Here is an 18,626-nt window from a genome sequence, read left to right as displayed (position 1 = left end):
TAGAAAGAAACCTTGAATTGTTAGTCAGGGCTGAGGGCAACTCAAGAAACAAATAATAGACTTATATGATTAGTTACTCTTAAATTTGGGGAGGGGCACATGTGGGTAACGAATGTAATGGTGATGGGTAATTAATTTATTAGCTGTTGATTGAGCAGTGGCTCGCAAAGTTGAGTGGGACAGGCGTCATCTGGGGACTTGCTAAAATCATATTGCTGGGCCTTACCTGGAGAATATCTGGTTCGTGGATCTGGGGAAAGGGCCCATAATCTATGTTCTTAACCAGTTTGCAGGTGCTGCTAATGCTGCCGGTCAGGCGAGCACAATGGGTGGCCCGCCTGCTTCTCTTCTTTCTGCCTTGGCAGAGATGAACGGACATGGAGATGGAGGCTCTGGACATGATGTCTTGCTCTAAATTAAGTTCCTATGTGTTACAATACTTCTCTCCATATTTTCCAATGGGAGCATTACAGACTTGGTCACCACGTTCTAACACATACTTAATTGGTCTTGCCCTTCAAGAAAGAAGAAACTTCTTTTCTCCTGAATCAGAGAGTTTCCACTGTCAGAGCAAAATGGCTTTTTAATTACCTTTCAAACTAGAGAACAGTGCAATTTCCTTCAGGCTGTAACAGCCCTTTGGGTTACCACTAATAAAAACACTTCTTAATCAAAAGAGTGGTAATCATTTTATGCCACATTTGGGGCACTCTGGCAGATAATCTCAAGGTTTTTTCACATAAAATAAGCTACAGAGTTGAGAGTAGAAGGTACCAGGAAACAGATGGTACTTAATCCAGTCTCTGAGAAAAAAAGGAAAGTTTGCTATTGAGTTTTTTATTGGGGTATCTTATACTTCATAAGTCCCTTTTCTCCATCTTTCAAAACCAAGCTTAAATCTTGTATGATTGACAGTTGATCCCATAGGCATAATTCTCCTGGAAGCTATTTTAGATACTTGACAGAGCTGTAGGCTCAGGGTCTCCCAAGGCAAAGTTGAAAGTGAAAATTGTTATGTCGTCTCAGAGGGGTGCATATTTTCCCACTGCTCAATTTCACTTTCTGTCTTGGCAGAGCTAAGACTGCAAAGTAGAAAGAGGGGCTGCCCCGTGAAAATAGTAGTCAGCCAACTGATGCGGTCTCTTTATTTATAGGAGACAGGGGCGGGGCCCATTGCCAAAAGAGGGGCCTCGCCCTTCCCCTTCCTACCTGTTAGTTGCCACTTGGCATTTTCCTGGTCATATTTAAAGGTATGAAAAGGAAGAGTGGCAGCCAGATGTGTTCTGCTTCGCCCCCATGCCCATTGTACCATTATTGATGTTGGCGTAGGAAACCATATTGAAATACCACTGAACTGGTCCTCAAGGAGCTAAGTTTGTTTCTGTAGAGTTGGCCTCTTCCTGACGGATGTTGGGCAAGTCCGAGTGTTTTTTCAGCACTAGGGCTGCCCCAGCTGAAGAAATGGTCTAGAACCTTCCTTATTACATTAGCGGTCCTCCACGCTGCTGACAGCCTTCACTGAGATGGTGCTACCGAACAGGTTCACAGTGTCTGCTGGAGAGGCTCCAGTGAATTCAAGCTCTGTTCTGTTCTTTCTTAGACTCTCACACTCAAACAGAACCCAAGTCCTACCCCAGCCTCCTGGCCCTGCCTCTTCAGGATGAAATTAACCCTCAAGAGGGGACAGTTCTTTTTTATCCTCTATTAAAATTTGGTGCTTGGTACTTGCTCTTTAGTATGTGTGGGGATGAGGGGATGGCCACAGAATATTATGTTCAAATCAATCACATAGACTATTGCCCAAGAGACCCTGCTTACTCTTTCAAAGTTTGGTCTCACCTTTAAGTTTTTCTGGTTCAGCTTCTTTTTTTTTTTTTTTTAAGATTTTATTTATTTATTCGACAGAGATAGAGACAGCCAGCGATAGAGACAGCCAGCGAGAGAGGGAACACAAGCAGCGGGAGTGGAAGAGGAAGAAGCAGGCTCACAGCAGAAGAGCCTGATGTGGGGCTCGATCCCAGATCACCGGGATCACGCCCTGAGCTGAAGGCAGACGCTTAACCGCTGTGCCACCCAGGCGCCCCTCTGTTTCAGCTTCTTATACCAGTTTTCTCTTGGGAAAGTTTTTGACTGTGGTTTTGTAGCTTCCGCCAATCACATTAAAATCTGAAGCATAATTTGTAGCTTTTAGTACTCTTGCGTATTTTGCATTGACAATACAGCTTTATTCTATGTGTGTGCACGTGCACATGTATACCTTGCAAAATATTACATCTGAGAAAGTAGTGGAGAGAGGACAGCATATCTCTTCATAGCCTCCAGCCTTTATTTCCTGTGGTGTGTGGCAAGGGGCTCCTGTGGTCTCCCACAATACATCATTTCACGTTAATATGGAGAACAAATTCAGGGGTAAAAGGAAAACATGGTGGTCACTGGGAGCATTTCCTATGTTCTGCTGCTTTTTTGTTTTAGAAAATGCAACAGGACAGAGCTAGTGTTTCTCTTCTCCAAAACAAGTCTGGATTCTTTAAATAATTAAAACAGTAGCTGGCAGCCATGTGAAAGGAAAATTTAAGATCCATTCCATTACTTTCATTTTCATATTTTTTACAATGAAAAATAGACACAAATGGCATGTACTTCTGAGTTACCACCCATTCCCACCCAGAGGCAGTGGAGGGGAAGTCTTTGAAATACCTTGCTCCAGGAAGAATGTTCTTTCCTCCAATGTGATTTATGTGCCCACAAGTGAGAAATGCAGTTTAACAGGCAACATACTCAAATCCTTGAATCTTTCAGGCTGAGAAAATAAAATGCAAACAAGGTTTATGTGTTAATGCATAAATGCATAACCCCTCACCCAGTAGGTAATACCCCATTTCCTGAGGGGAGCCTCTTACTAGAGATGAATATGAAAGCAAACATTTAAAAATACTTTTACAGCCCTCCTGTGTGGCAAAGGGCATCTTCCTGGGATAAGCAGCCCAAGTTTTCCTAGAAGAGGTCTAGTTCCAACGTGAGTGGTACCATCTGCTCTTTTTTTCCTGAAATATCTTTATGTCCAGTCTTATTCTCCAGTGATACAGGAATGTCAACAAACTTACCCTGACTTACCTCAGTAGAATAAGTGTTGTGAGTGGTTCAGGGAAGGTTGGACTGTTGTTTGATGGCTGGTGATGGGTTGGGTTTGTTTTGTGAGCCCCTCAGAAATGACCAAGATCACCATTTGGAAGACCATTCTCCAAAGGTGCCTCAGGGAGAACTGGCAACATCTTTCTCTCTAGTTCTTCATAGAATTCGATTTTTGGGCCCCACCTGACTCCCAGACTCAGAGTATCTGTATTTCTGGGCTGAGACCTGGGATCTGCCATTTCCCCAAGTGCCTCTGTAGCCTCTCAGGAACACTGAACTGTAACAACCATCTGGTATTTTCTAGAAAGCTTTGTTCATAGGTTCTGCTGACCCCTGTCACAAATTTTCTCTTTCACTTCCCCAGTGAGGACACTGGAAAACATACTCCACTAAAAGTGCTTTGGTCAGGACATGAAGGGCCTCCATATTGGCAACTGCCGTGGTTAATTTGGGGGCCTCCCTTACTTGATCATTGATTGTATTTGACACTCCCTTCTTCCTGAAACACTGTCCTGAAATACTAGTCTCTTGTTCCTCTCTCACTGACTTCTCCTTAATTTATTGGCTTATTCTCCTCCTCTCAACCTTCAGTTACTGGGTCCTTTTCAGTGTTATTCCTTCATCAGGGACTCTCACTTCAGTCTCATGGCTCCAAATACTATTTATACCCACCACGGAATCCCAAATTCTGGTTCCCAGACCTCTTGTCTGAAGACAAATGTCCTCTTCAACATTCCTCTCCTATGTGCAGTAGACTTTTCAAACTTAATTGCCCAAAGGAGAACAATTTATTCAACACCCTTGCACAAACATGCTCCTTCCATAGTCTTCTGTCAGTAAATGGAACATTATCCAATTGCTTAGGCAAAAAGCCAAATACTACCTTTGATTACTTACTTTTTCCTTATTCTTATGTTTAATCCAGCAGTAACTTCTGTCACCTTGATCTTCAAAAATACATTTGAATCCAACAATTGATGACTTGTCCTATGATGTCCCTCGTCCAAGGGACCATCCTCTCCTGCCAGAAGCCTCCAGCTGGTCTCCTGGCTTCTGCTCTTGCTGTTGTACACACACATTCCCATTTTACCTTTAACAGTAGCAGAGGGATCATTTTCAAACTTCACTGAGATGGTTTCAGGCCTCAGATCAAATTCCCCTGAGATTGCTCTTTATTTCACTGGGAGCAAAATATAAAGTTCTTATCAGGACTGTGAGACCTTTACAAAGTGTCTCTTTTCCATATCCAAGCTCTGGGCTGTTCCTGGAACTTGCCAGCACACATCTGCCTCAAAGTCTTTGTATTTGTTCTTCTCTCAGCCTATGATGAGACTCCCAAGATAGCTGTCTGAGTTAGTTTCCTCATTTCCCTGAGGTCTTTCCTCAGATTTTGTCTCCTCCTCCATTAGTTCACGTTCGCCTGAGCCCTCTGCTCCAACTCCTCTTTTCCCTCTTCTCTATTTCATTTTGCCACATAAAACTTAATTTCATTTAATTATTTTGTCTGTTTTCTCCACAAAACGTAACTTTCACGAAGCTAGAGACTTTTGTCTACACTGTTCATGGCTGAATTCCCTGACATAGAAGAGTGCCTGAACATAAATTGACGCTCAAAAATATCTATCGAATAATTGAATTTGGCATTATTTATACTGATCTTACTAATTGTTTAAGAGGACAGCGAGTGGTAATAGGGCTATGCAGTAAATGAATCCCTGCAATAGTAAGGCAGTAATTCTCAAGGAGTTGTCTCCAGACCCATAGTTCCAGAATCACCTGGGAGCTTGATAGAGATGCTGCATCCCACACACACCAAATCAGAAACTTTGGGGTTGGGCCCAACAATTTGGTTTAACCGGCCCAGGTGATTCAGATGATTCAGATGAACAAATGAGAACCATGACGCTGAGTAAATAAATGTGTTATGCTCCCCCAGGTCATACTTCGGTCAAGTTCAAGTGCACTAGTCTCTTAAGATGCCTTAAGGCTCTAAGTAGGGGTGACATTGGTGCCAGCTTACCTCTTGGCATGTATTTTCAAGTCCTGTACTAGGTGTTGAGATTACAAAGGGTTTATATCTTGGCCTTTCCAGGAAAAGCAAAAAGCAAGGAGTCTGATTTTTCCAATGTCCCAGGGCAACTTTGGAGGAGTAATAGGAGATAAAATTAGAACATTAACTGTCCAGATTTTGAAGGGCACCAATAGTAGACTCAGGGGCTCTATACTATAGCGAGTAGAATGGCATTCTGTGATCCAATACTTGAGTGAAAGGAAACATGTGAAAACTGCAATATATTGATGCAATGGATCCATCAGTCAATTCTGTGTTTTGATGTGATACCAGGTTTTGGAGTAGTCCTATAACTTTTTGTGGCTGAACTCTTCTACCTAAAGTAGTTAATGACCTGAGGCTTTCCACTCACACTAGGCTCTATCAGTGTCTCTTCATCAAAGGAATAATCAAGGTTGAAATGAGGGCTCTAACTATATCACTTACATATTTGTGTGTGTGTGTGTGTGTGTGTGTGTGTACACAATCTACTGCTGTGTGGACAAATGATGTGTTACTGACTTGTAGAACTTTAGGAGAAATAGAATTACTTTTCATTTCACCCTCAGTGGGATGGGGGGGGGACTAAAAATAAACTGAGTCACTTTTACTACCTAAATGAATTCCTTCATCTAACCAATATACGGTTATTTCCCAAACTGCCTTTAAAAGCCATATGTAAGAAAATAGCATAGACAGCTTAGAAATACAATTATAAAATCTTTTTTTCCACTTAAAACCAAGTACAGCTCTTATGTCTTTTTCTCAAAGAATACATAGGTAATAGCATCTTCATCAAATTTGATAAAAATTAAAAGGCGTATGTTCAGATTCATTCCATTTATGAGAATAGAGTGCTGAATATGAGATGACAATTTAATTTCTGCCCTTGGCGTGTTGAACCTGGGCAGGTCCACTGCTTTGTAGAGTTATGGCACATCCAAAGGGACCTGTTTGGTAAATAGCAAGATACAGAGGATTAGACTTCAAGAGGGTGACCTAGCATGGAGGTAAATATTTGGGAGTCTCTGGACTTTTGGTGACTGTGGAAGCCCTGGTAGTCTACTGAATTTTCCAGCAGAAAGTGAAAGAAGCCTTAGGATAGAACCTTACTCTTGATACGTAAAGGGCCGGAAGAAGGAAGGAAAAAAGACAAAGATCTCAGAGCAGTAGAGGGAGACAGGAAACCCTTTCAGAGAACACCAGAGAGGGATAGACTTGGATTTGAAAAGTCTAGTGCTGCAGGAAGTGATCATAAGGAACAATGCCCTGCGAGTCCACTGCGGTGTTCACTTGTGGCTCTAACAGAGCAGTTCCACTGGAGTTTGCCGTGCAAGTGGAAGCAAGGTTGAGTTCTTTGATGGGTGAACAGGGAGGAATTAGAGATCGGCTAATGCAGAGAGAATGGCAGTGAGATCAGTCTGTTAGAGTTGGTATTCCTGAACTGATTTGTGTTCAACGTTCAAAAATATCTCATTGGAAGGATTTATGTTGGCACAGATGTCAGTCAAATATGAAGGAACTTTCCATCTATTGCTGCGTAATTCCCAAGGTTGGTATGTTGGAGCTTTTTACAATTGCTGTGCAGGTGTACCTTTTTATTAGGGTGACAAATAATTTTTGAGGGCAGCATCATTTATGATAGTTGTTAGTCATTTTCTAATTGTGGAAATCCCTAGGTCTAATGTTAGCTGTGTTGATTTGAACAGCTGGCCTCCTGGTGTGTGCTACTTTGCCCAAAGGTGAACTGGGAATCCTCCATTAATAGTGACAAGAGTGCTGACACAATTTTACAAACTCTGCTGTAAATTACACTGATTATAAGATTATTTGGAGGGATTTGGGATCTCTGCAAGCTTTGATTTTAGTATTATATTTTAAACTCCACTTAAAACTAACGATACATCAGATCCTGTCATCATTAGAATTCATTTATAATGGGTCTGGCTCAGAACTGACCTAGATCAGACAGTAGGAGGTTCACATTAAGTGGGCTTATGCCACACAGATATGCAACGTTAGGTGTATCTATGAACCTCTAATCACTTTAAATGTTTCGTACTAATTGCCCTGAAACATGCGCATTAAAGAAATGAAAGGCAAATTTCCTGAAATACATCTCCAAAATGATTCTAATTTGCATAAGGTTTAGGCAAGAAACAGATGTCTGTTTAGTGCTATACCTTTGTAAAGCTTTTTTTTTAATAATAATTTTTTATTATGTTATGTTAGTCACCGTATAGTTAAGCGTGTTATACAAATACGTCTTGGTGTAACTTGGTGTTCCTCCCTAATCCTGACTTACTTAGGTGAATTGCTTTTAGCACAACACTGACAAGGGCGAGTAATAATTTTAAAAAGGCACTATTGGGGGCGCCTGGGTGGCACAGCGGTTAAGCATCTGCCTTCGGCTCAGGGCGTGATCCCGGCGTTCTGGGATCGAGCCCCACATCAGGCTCCTCTGCTATGAGCCTGCTTCTTCCTCTCCCACTCCCCCTGCTTGTGTTCCCTCTCTCACTGGCTGTCTCTCTCTCTCTGTCGAATAAATAAATAAAATCTTTTAAAAAAAATAAAAAAATAAAAAGGCACTATTGTTTCAAACATCAGCTTAGCTTCACAATAACATAAACAATTGCATTGTGATATTTTAGATCTTGCTTTCTAAAATATAATTATAATAAAATCTTTGTGGATGTTATTTTGTATAGTGAGCATATAGTAAACTGTAAGAGAAGTATACAAAAGAAATTTAGCACATAATACTATCATATACTATGCTTTCTTCTCTTTTAATCTTTTGTGTATGTTTTCAAAATTGTGATTAAAAAGGATTACTCAGTTTTAAATCCTATGTCTTTCACCTAATATTATACTGTTTTCCAGTACTTTCTATGTTCTTTACAAATTGAAGGAATTATATAATTCTTCAAATGGACAAAGTGTGCTTTATCTTAGTCATTCCCACATTTTTGGAAGTTAAGATATATCCAGTTCTTTCAGGCCATCATAAATAATATTTGAACATCATTTGTTTTAATTTGATTATTTACTCAGGGTGACTCCTAGACATGGAGTTTCTGGAGCAAAGGTACAGTGATGTTTTCATTTTCATGACCTATTATCAAATTGCTTTCCCCAGCTGTTAAGCATGTAGACAAAATAAATATACCCTCGTACTTCAGCTTTTCTGATTATCAAGTGTAGAACAATAATTTTGTTCCTATGTACAAAGAGACTCTTGTGTGAACTTGCTGTCCTCTTTCTCATTCCCCTCCACCTGTCCACGACAAAGATATATAACGTATATGCCACATCTTACTTTGGGGACTTTTGTTTAATTTTATATTTATATTTTTAGACATAAAGTCCATTTAAATTCCTTTGAATTTTTGTTTTATATTATAAATTCCTTGTGCATCACTCAGGTATAGAACTGTATACACACACACACACACACATATATATATATATGCACATGTATACATATACGTATTTGGTATATATTCATCTCTCTGGTATTTAGTATGTATGTATATACATATATACACACACACCCTTAAGGAAGTTCGAGATATACATACACATGTTTTCAATTAAATTACGTGCTTTATTTTCTGAATTCATGAATACCCGAGAATATCTTTTTGCGGCTTTGTTCTAGAACAGCTACTTGATTGGTGATATTTATGGATTAAAACTCAAAGGTCTGTGTACCTTATTTCAGTGGACTTTGGGGGTGGCTGGAAGCTACGAAACAGCCTTTCTTAAATCTTTGGTAGGAAACCTGTTTGTTGGTTCGGATGCTTGCGGTCCCCCCTACATCTACTATTTTTCTTTGGCTCTTTTTCAGGTGGATATGTGGATAGTTGATGGAAAAACTCTACCTGGAATGTGATGTGATGAGCCCTTTTGACGTGCATATTCAAGTCTTTTTTTTTTTTTATTCTCCGTTCTGAAATAGTTCTTTAATTATCTCTTTGATCATTATTTCCATTCCAAATCTTGTGAAATACTCAAGAGCCATCATTGTTAGACAAACCTACATTTTCTGACCCAATATCCATAGTGTCTCTCTTCTCACCTCTATCTCCGACTTCATTTACTTAGATTATGTCTGTCCTCCGCAGGACTATGTATGTGCTTTCATTGTCACTTCTACTTACGTATCTGAGGTGGGTTTTTTCACAAGGAAAATGAGTAGAATAGAATGTCGACCAAGTTAATTACTTCAAATAAAGTCTTTGTGGTGAGCGGCATGGGAAGTACATGCTGGGCAGAGCCATGCTTGGGAAACTGGCAGGTAAGCTGTGCTGCACACGGTGAACGTTGACACCAAGGATGATGAGGGAGACGTGTGTTTTTCCCTAGTTATAGCAGTTTCAGGCCTCACTAAGTGAAGCCTGCGAAAGAAATGGCAAAAGCATTAGTGAGTATTTAGGTACCTGGCCTAAATTGTTTCTAGATGAGAGACTCGAGAAGTAGACTCCATTTGTGTGACCGGTTTCTTGCCACTACACCAAAATCCATTGCCTGCTCTTCGCTAAGGTACCAGTCCACGGTGGGGAGAGTCACCCCATAATAAAAATCAGTGGGGATCAACAGGTTTCAATTTTGCTTTTGCAGTTGATATTTCCTTGGAATTCTTAGCTCACCCAGGTCCCTTTTTATTTAATTTTCTTACTTCAGCTTATCCTGTTTTATAAAAATTAATTAAGCTGTCAGGGTGGCTGGGTGGCTCAGTCGGTTAAGTGTCAGTCTCTTGGTTTTGGCTTAGGTCACAATCTCAGGGTCATGAGATTGAGCCCCATGTGGGGCTCCGCACTCAGTGGGGAGTCTGCTTAAGATTCTATCCCTCTCTCCCTCTGCCCCGCCCCCACCCTTGCACTCATGCTCTATCTCTCTAAAATAAATAAAACTGTAAAAAAAAAATTAAATTTGTTATCTTTTCATCTCAGCCCCCCTTTTTTTCCCTTAAAACTTTCCGCACATGGTTCAGGGGGTCCATGCCATTCTGGATACTGCTGAATATGTTCAGGTTTTCTATAATGCTTTCATGTTTTGCTTAATCATTTTCAGAGTGACACCCTGTCTTCTGGCTGAGGGTGATGTTCTATATCTCTTGTCCTTTCATTCTTTGTCACAGGGTTTATATTGTATGTTTTCAATGTACTTATTCTGAGGTGGTCCATCCAGACCTGGTTTAGACAGTAGACAGTGTACATTCTACTTCCTGTCCATCTGCGTTTATTTATTTGTTTATTTATTTATTTATTTATTTTTGAAGATTTATTTATTTGAGAGAGAGAGCTGGGGTGGGGAGGGGCAGAGGGAGAAGTAGAAGCAGGCTCCCCGCAGAGCAGTGAGCCCAACGTGGGGCTCAATCCCAGGACTCTGGGATCATGACCTGAGCTGAAGGCATATGCTTAATCAACTGAGCCACCCAGGTGCCCCTCCATCTTCGTTTATAGAAAAATTTTGTCCCAGCTCTCCCAAATATCTGGTGTCTTTCAGGCAGTTTGGGGATCTCTGTCTTAGTGAGGTGGGTCTTGCCATGCCCTTTGTTTCTGCCTGTGCCTTTGATACTGGAGACCCTGTTTAATAACATCCAGTATGTGCTTTACACCGAACTCTTGCTGTAGGTGAAGTAGCCTCAACGTTGCACTTGATACGACTGTAGCTCACTGTAAACCACGGCGGCCCCACTGCCCCCCCATCCGTTGTTTCCTTAGAGATAATCTCCAAGTGGATGGATAAAAGTGATTCCCAGTGGAATAGTCCTGTTTTATTCTTATAAAATGAGGGATTTCTTATTAGTTAACTAATTTCTCCAGTTCAGGGAACAGAAACGATAAGTGTGTGATGATACTGCCCAAGTTCTCTTAGTCAGGGTAAAGATTGATTCATTAAACAGAAAGTATATGTAAGCATCATATTTTTTTTTCTCAATTCCTTTCAGTTAGCCGTGTGTGTGTGTGTGTGTGTGTGTGTGTGTGTGTGTTTGCACACATGTGTGCACCATTGGGGACAGATGAGCGGGGTATAGGAAATACCAAAGAATACTCAAGTAAAATATATCAGATTTTAGAAGGGAGAGTGCCATGGAGAAAAATAAAGCTCTAAAATGGGGAAATTCATAATCCTAGTTTCCCATTATTATATGGGTTAAGACCTCACAGTTATCACTATAGTTAGTGGGGTTTTTTTTAATTAAAGATTTTATTTATTTATTTGTCAGAGAGAGAGCACACAAGCAGGGAGAGCAGCAGGCAGAGGGAGAAGCAGGTTCCGCTCTGAGCAAGGAGCCCAATGCAGGACTCAGTCCCAGGACCCTGGGATCATGAACTGAGCCAAAGGCACAAGGCCACCCAGGCATCCTTATAGTTTTATGGAAAAATGGGTGGAGCTACTTTATTTATTTATTTAATTTTAATAGTAAATTTTATTACTGTTACCACTGTTGTTATTTTGTTAAGTGTTCTAGGCAAAAGGAATAGCATATACAAAGACAGGGGAGATGAAAAGGCCAGCAGGGTGGGTTTAGGAAGAACATACACAGAGTGGTTCTGGACTGGATTCATAACAGAATTCAAATCCTGGCTCTGCCCCTTCCTTGCTATATGACAGTGGAAAGTCTGTTACCTCACTTTCAACATGGGGATAATACTAGTATCTACCTTATGGGGATATTGAAGTTAAATGAGAACATACTGCGAAAGTTCTTATTAACACAATGCCTGACACAATGAAATTTTGTGTAAGTTTTAGTTAAGATAAAAATAATAGGTCAGAAAGCCTTTATATGAGTTGATCTTTCCTGGTGACAACTGCTATCTTCTGAACAAGATTTGACTTCTTCATTTCACCTTAGCAACAACACACTCTAGTATTCACGCAGGTAATGGTTTCCCAGCTTGACCCAGGGATTTCCTTCCCAGAGACCATGGAGCACTCCCACCTAACTTGTCTCAGTACCGTGCAGCAGTTAGAGAGCAGAAATCTTGATATTATTCATATATATATATATATATATATATATATATATATATATATATATATATATATATAGTGTTTGTTTTAAAATTTCATTTTTAAAAATTTCATTTTAAGTTTTTTTCATTTAAAAATTTTAAAATTTTAATTTCAGTATAGTTAACATACAGTGTTATATTAGTTTCAGGTATACAATATAGTGATTCAACAATTCTATACATTACTTAGTGCTCATCACAGTAAGTGTGCTCTTAATCCCCATCACATATTTTACCCATCCCCCCACCCACCTCCCCTCTGGTAATCATCAGTGTGTTCTCTATACTTAAGAGTTTTCTGATTTGTCTCTTTTTCTTTTTTAATTTGTTTTGTTTCTTAAATTTCAGATATGAATGAAATCATATGGCATTTGTATTTCTATCATTGACTTATTTTGCTTAGCATTGTATCCTTTAGATCCATTCATGTTGTTGCAAATGGCAAGATTTCATTCTTTTTTAATTGCTGAGTAATATATCATTGTGTGTGTATATACATATATATATATGTGTGTGTGTGTGTGTGTGTATATGTATATATATACATATGGGCTGCTTCCATAACTGGGTTATTATAAATAATGCTGCAACACAGGGGTGCATATATCTTTTCAAAATAATGTTTTCATTTTCTTTGGGCAAATACCCAGTGGTGTGATTACTGGATTTTTAATTTTTTTTTTTTAAGATTTTATTTATTTATTTGACAGACAGAGAGACAGCCAGCAAGAGAGGGAACACAAGCAGGGGGAGTGGGAGAGGAAGAAGCAGGCTCCCAGCAGAGGAGCCTGATGTGGGACTCGATCCTAGACGCCGGGATCACGCCCCGAGCCAAAGGCAGACGCTTAACGACTGCGCCACCCAGGCGCCCCTGGATTTTTAATTTTTTGAAGACCCTCCATACTGTTTTCACAGTGGCTGCACAGTTTGCATTCCCACCAACAGTGCAAGTGGGTTCTTTTTTCCACATCCTCACCAACACTTGTTTCTTGTGTTGTTGATTTTAGCCATTGTGACTGGTGTGAGGTGGTATCTTATTGTGGTTTTGATTTGCATTTCCCTGAGGATGAGTGATGCTGGCATCCTCTCATGTGTCTACTGGCCATCTGGATGTGGGTGAAGTTACTTTAAATAGAAGCAGCCAGTATTGTTACTTGAAAGAGCTTACAAATCCTAATTCAGTGACACCTACATTTAACGGCTAAAAATCTGTTTTGTTACTATTCATCTCTAACTTCCTATTCTAATATTCAGCAGCTATAATCGAAGAAGCATATACTTACAAATCTCACTATTGGGTAAGATTAGAGAAAATGGGTATTACCTTCACATTGTGAAGTGGTTTGCCTGTGAGAAGAGATGAGTGACACTACGACAAAGGCTATGCTTACTGCTTGGCAGACACTATAATACATGCTTGCTTAAACTATTAAATTCTTGTAACACCTCTGCAAATTGACTATTAATTCTCTCTCTGAAGATAAAGGAAATCAGGCTTAGAGAGATTAAACCATTTTACCTAGGGAACAGAGCTTCTAAGTATCGCAACCAGGATTTGAACCTAAATCTTGATCCAAAGATCCTATCTGTAGTCATCACACTTTTCAGCTTCATCCTCTGGCTTGAGCTAAGAAGAGTGAACAAAATAACAAATCCATTGGTTTTAGTCCAAACCCTTTTGCAGAGCCTGTTCATGATTTGGCCCTGCTTAGCTCACCCACTGTATTTTAGACTCCATGGCCCAGTCTCTCTGCTCCCAAACCCACTGGCTTCTTTTGTGTTCTTCAAGCACCACATATTGGGGTCTTTGCAGATGCTGTTTCCTTTCCCTCATCCCTCTTCTCTCCAAATGCTTACCTCCTTCTTCTCTTCCAGGTCTTAACTTAATATCATTTGCCTGGCATCTCCATTCAGCCACCTTATGTAAGGGAGGTGCCCTCTTCCTCCTTTAGATTCTCTCATCCCTGGTGTGTTTCCTTCATAGCATATGAGTGCTCAGGAATCGATGTGTTCACTTGCTATGTCTACCTCTGCAGCCTAGAAGCTCGTTGAGAGCAGGAACTTTCGCCCTCTTGGTTATTACTCTGTGAAGCCAATCTAGAATAGCCTTTGGAGTATCATACATTTTGAAAAACAATTGAATAAAGAATGAATGAATGACTTTGAGATTTACGTATGTGTTTCTAATTGGAAACTGTTTAAAAAATGTGGATGGATGTATTTGAAAAGTAATGCCTTTGATAACTTCGAGTGTTCTAAATCTTCTTTAAATCTTGATCAGGATACTTAATACTATAAATACAAACTATTATAGCTTCCTGCACCAACAGATTTCTGTTTTGGTTTTGATATGCCTAATGAGCTTGTTTAAATAATTAACCTGAAAAATAATATTACTAAGAATAAAACTCTTTAGCTAATTATCTGCCACAAAGTTGAACTGTTAGAGAATAGCAGTTTTAGCTAGCTAAAGATGTGGTGTGCTGTCTCGCCTAACTGAAATATTGTAGAAAGTAAAAAGGCTAAATAGGTAGATCCAGGTCCAGAAACTTGGGAAAGGGCTTTTTCCATAATATCAGGTCAATTCTTACTGTGTAGTTTCCACCCTCCCCCATTATAAGACATATTCTTATAAGAACATTAGATTATATAGAGCACTTAATCAAAACAAATCTATTTCAGAAAGAATTAGTATTAATCAAAGTTCTCAGTTTATCTCAGATCCAAAAGAAACAGAGCAGTGACTTTCATGTCACAGAAATCATTGTACACTAGTCCATCTAAGGCAGATGGACTATAGACACAGAGGATTGCATGCTAGATATTCAAATAGAAAGTACAAGAAGTATCAGATTCAGGAGGAAATCAGTCACCAAAAATTTTACACATTGTATTTTGCTCCATAGTTAGCAACTGAAACGATTGCATATGAACCTCATACTCAGGAATCACTAACTGAAAAAAATCATATTTAATAACCTATGGACTTCTACAGATCTATGTTACAGAGGAATTCCTTATGTTTCAGAAATGTTTCTTAAAAATGCAGTTTGATTGACCAAAATTTACACATTTAAAAAAAACATACCTTGCTTTCATATCTTCCTAGAAGCCAGATTCTTTTTCTAAGAGACAGAAAAAAAAAAAAAAACAAAACACCCACCAACAACAAAAAAACCCAAAACCCCCAAAACCCCAAAGCAAACTAGACTATGTTTCATCCATGTAAACAATATGCCCAGTGAATATATCAAACATTCTATGTAGTTTAAAAGTAGTATTTTTACTAGTAAGTAATTATTCTAAGACCAGTGTAATCAAGACCTGTCTTGTCTACTTTATTCTTATTTTTTTAAGGTCAACAGCAATATTGTCTTATTTATTTATTTTGAGAGAGAGAGAGAGGAGCTCACAAGCATGAGGGGGTGCTGGCAGAGGGAGACAGAATCCTCAAGGAGCCTCCCTGCTGAGCACAGAGCCCTACATGATCCCAGAACCCTAAGATCATGACCTGAGCCAAAATCAAGAGTCAGCCACTTACCAACTGAACCACCCAGGTGCCCTTGGCTTGCTTATTTTTATATGGTAGAATATATGGACCACAATGTAGATAACTAGGAAATTTAGCTTTCTTCTGTGAATAAGAGAGTTTTTATGCCGACTCCATAGAACTCCAGTTCTCTGTTTATAGGATGATACAAGAATATGGAGAAAATATTTATCTCCAAGGAACTCTGCATATAAGTTACAGATGCATTGACTCCTAGAACTGAGAGGGACCAGGGATTATCTTGTCAAAAATCTTTCCTATAAAGATAAAGACAGTCCGAATTCTGGTGACTATTATAATGAGGCTTTATTTGTCTTCGTGTGTCTGCATGTGCAGGAATACATGGACTCCAATAAATACATCGAGCATCTTCTAACTCAGCTCGAGGAACAACACAGAAGTCTATGGAGGTGAGTGAAATCCATGCCTTTTTTTAAAATTTTGTATTATGTTATATTAGTCACCATACAGTACATCCTTAGTTTTTGATGTAGTGTTCCATGATTCATTGTTTGCGTGTAACACCCAGTAACTCAGAGCAGCCTTGATAGTTTTCGTGTTGATCACAGAGGCAGGACGTTGGCAAACTGTCTCTTCTTACATTTGGTGTCGAAAGCACCTTTGGAAGCAAAGTCACCAGAAACTCCTTAGAGAATCATATTCTTTAATGAAAGTAAAGCAACAGTGTGAGAAGTTGTCCTCAAGTCAAGGAGCTGCTCAGAGCTGGGAGGGTGGTGGAAATCATGACACTTTGTCAAGGTCAAGAAATTAATTCATCCAAGGCCACATAACAAACGTATGTTGTGGAAACTAGAATCCAAATTTCTCTGACCCTTGCCTGCTTCAAGATTAAGTTTTTTTGTAATTGAAAAGTTGAATACAGCTGCTTAAAATGTCTGCATCTCTTCATATTAAAGGAGAATATTTTAAGAAGGCCGTTCTGTAGGCCTTTCACGTTTGGTTTTTTGTTCTATGTGGTGGGTTCTGACGCTTGATAAAGGAAGGTATGGGAGAACATTGGTGCAGGTAAATTGGAAAAAGAAGTTAATATCATGAAAGGCATATTCACAAGTTTCTTGTTCCCTGGGGCCTCTTGGGAATTGAGGCTGATCTAAACGATTGTGTTGTTATTTTCTAGATCTCTAGGGTCCATGTAATCATGCTCTGCATAGGTGCTCCTATGGGATCTGCTATTCCTTTTCCTAAATTACTATAGCTCGTGTTATCTGGAATAAATATGCTAGGTTTTAATTACATGATGGCTCACATTGTACCAGAATTGTTTAATGTAATTAGCTTTGTCTCCCAAGGGCCAGGAAGCCCCTGAAGTCCTTTATTTCTTATCTCTTGGCAGCAAGGAGAAGAATGCTCTCTCTGTACACAGAGATGGTGGGTAAAGATTTGCTAACACTGTGGCTTTCTTGCCCAGCCTCATCCCAATGTATCACCATTGGTCTCTGTACCAGGCTATGCTGCCCCTTCTTCATCTTATAACAAATCCTAATAACCTTGAAATTTGTCTTCTCTGGGGGATTGTAATTCTTAGCCAAAGTGCCTAATAATTTCATTTGTTCTGTCCTTTATATTAGTTTCCCTGCTAAAGAATAGATCTGTGCTTATAGCAATAGACCCTCTATTTCTCTGCATGGAAAACGTAGGATACAACAAAAGTATATAATTTTTAAGTCTGCTTGATGCTAACAGACATATAAGTTAATTTTATATACCTCTATGTGATACTGTTAGATGTGTTTTTGAGAGCTATAAATGGTGTTGGTAAAGTTTTCTTTTGTTAACCAGTGTATTGTATTTAAAAAGCCAGCAACAATGTGTTTACAGTTATGTATCTTTCAGATTAAACTTCCCATAGATCTCCTCCAAGGTGAAAAAGGTTATTTAAATGAATTATAACGTTTACTTCCAACTATTTATATAAGATATTTGGTTTTCCCTATCTTTTAAAAGGAAAAATATACACAAAAAAATGATGAATCCCATCTGATGAAGGAAATTAGAGTTTAATTTGGTCAGTAAGTGTGTCTTATATACATCACTGGGGAGGAGTAGTGTTTTGTGGGTCTTCGAACCAAAAAACCCTGCATGAAAAATGATGTTTTCCTCCTTTGATAAGGTAGCTAATAAAAATCTTTTGGTCTTCTTGGATAGGATTAAATGAAAATCCAATTTCAGGCATAAACTTAACCTAACACAAAGTAAGAGCTCAGAATTTTGCGTGCTATCACTGCTATTTTCCTTCAGAAATAGAATTATTGCTGCTGAAGAAGCAAAGCCTTATACATACTGGCAAAGGATCTAATAAAAAAGCTTCATTTGAATAACAATAAAGGGCAATAATGACATTTGAATAGTCAGAATAACTACCAGGGAGAAGATGGAAATGGGTGGTATTGAAAAGAAAATGAAAACCAATAATAGCAGATTTATATACTATTTATTGAATCATGAAATTATTCTTGATTGTATTTTATAAACAGATCTTGACTGACTTGAAGTGGTAGGCTTTCCGATGGTTAGTACGATATCATAACGGCAATTCTAGCCAAATTGTTTTTGAGTGAAGGCTATGCCAGTGAGCATACTATGAGCAGTGCGGGGAGATTCTTTCCCATCATGATTAAATTTTTAAAATACTTTCTTGAGTTAGGGTACAATCTATGATGTGCAGAAGATCAGAGGAATAGCATGTCACGTATTCAAGCACAATTGGATTGTCTGAAGTTAAACAAATGTCCCCGTAAGTCAGTATATGTTTTTCCGATTTGTACTTATGCCTTTGATTTGTAGCTGCTACAATTTTCATGGAGTGGGCTATTATCATTGCTGCTGATCCTAACTGACGGCCTTC

At 39.1% G+C, this 18,626-nt stretch overlaps 1 protein-coding gene across 6 annotated transcripts in view; it reads left to right on the top strand.

The window, feature by feature from the left end:
- Positions 1-18,626, top strand: part of NCKAP5 (NCK associated protein 5) — a 933,280-nt gene that overhangs the window by 319,909 nt on the left and 594,745 nt on the right. For all 6 annotated transcript variants that reach the window (XM_057317349.1, XM_057317357.1, XM_057317348.1 and 3 more), the window contains one exon: positions 16,097-16,170. In XM_057317349.1, the coding sequence (XP_057173332.1) occupies positions 16,097-16,170 (74 nt within the window). The remainder of the gene's footprint in view (positions 1-16,096; positions 16,171-18,626) is intronic.

Source organism: Ursus arctos, unplaced genomic scaffold (assembly GCF_023065955.2).
Source record: "Ursus arctos isolate Adak ecotype North America unplaced genomic scaffold, UrsArc2.0 scaffold_1, whole genome shotgun sequence".
In the NCBI taxonomy this organism is placed as follows: domain Eukaryota; kingdom Metazoa; phylum Chordata; class Mammalia; order Carnivora; family Ursidae; genus Ursus; species Ursus arctos.
This window is presented reverse-complemented; position numbering and strand designations above follow the sequence as displayed.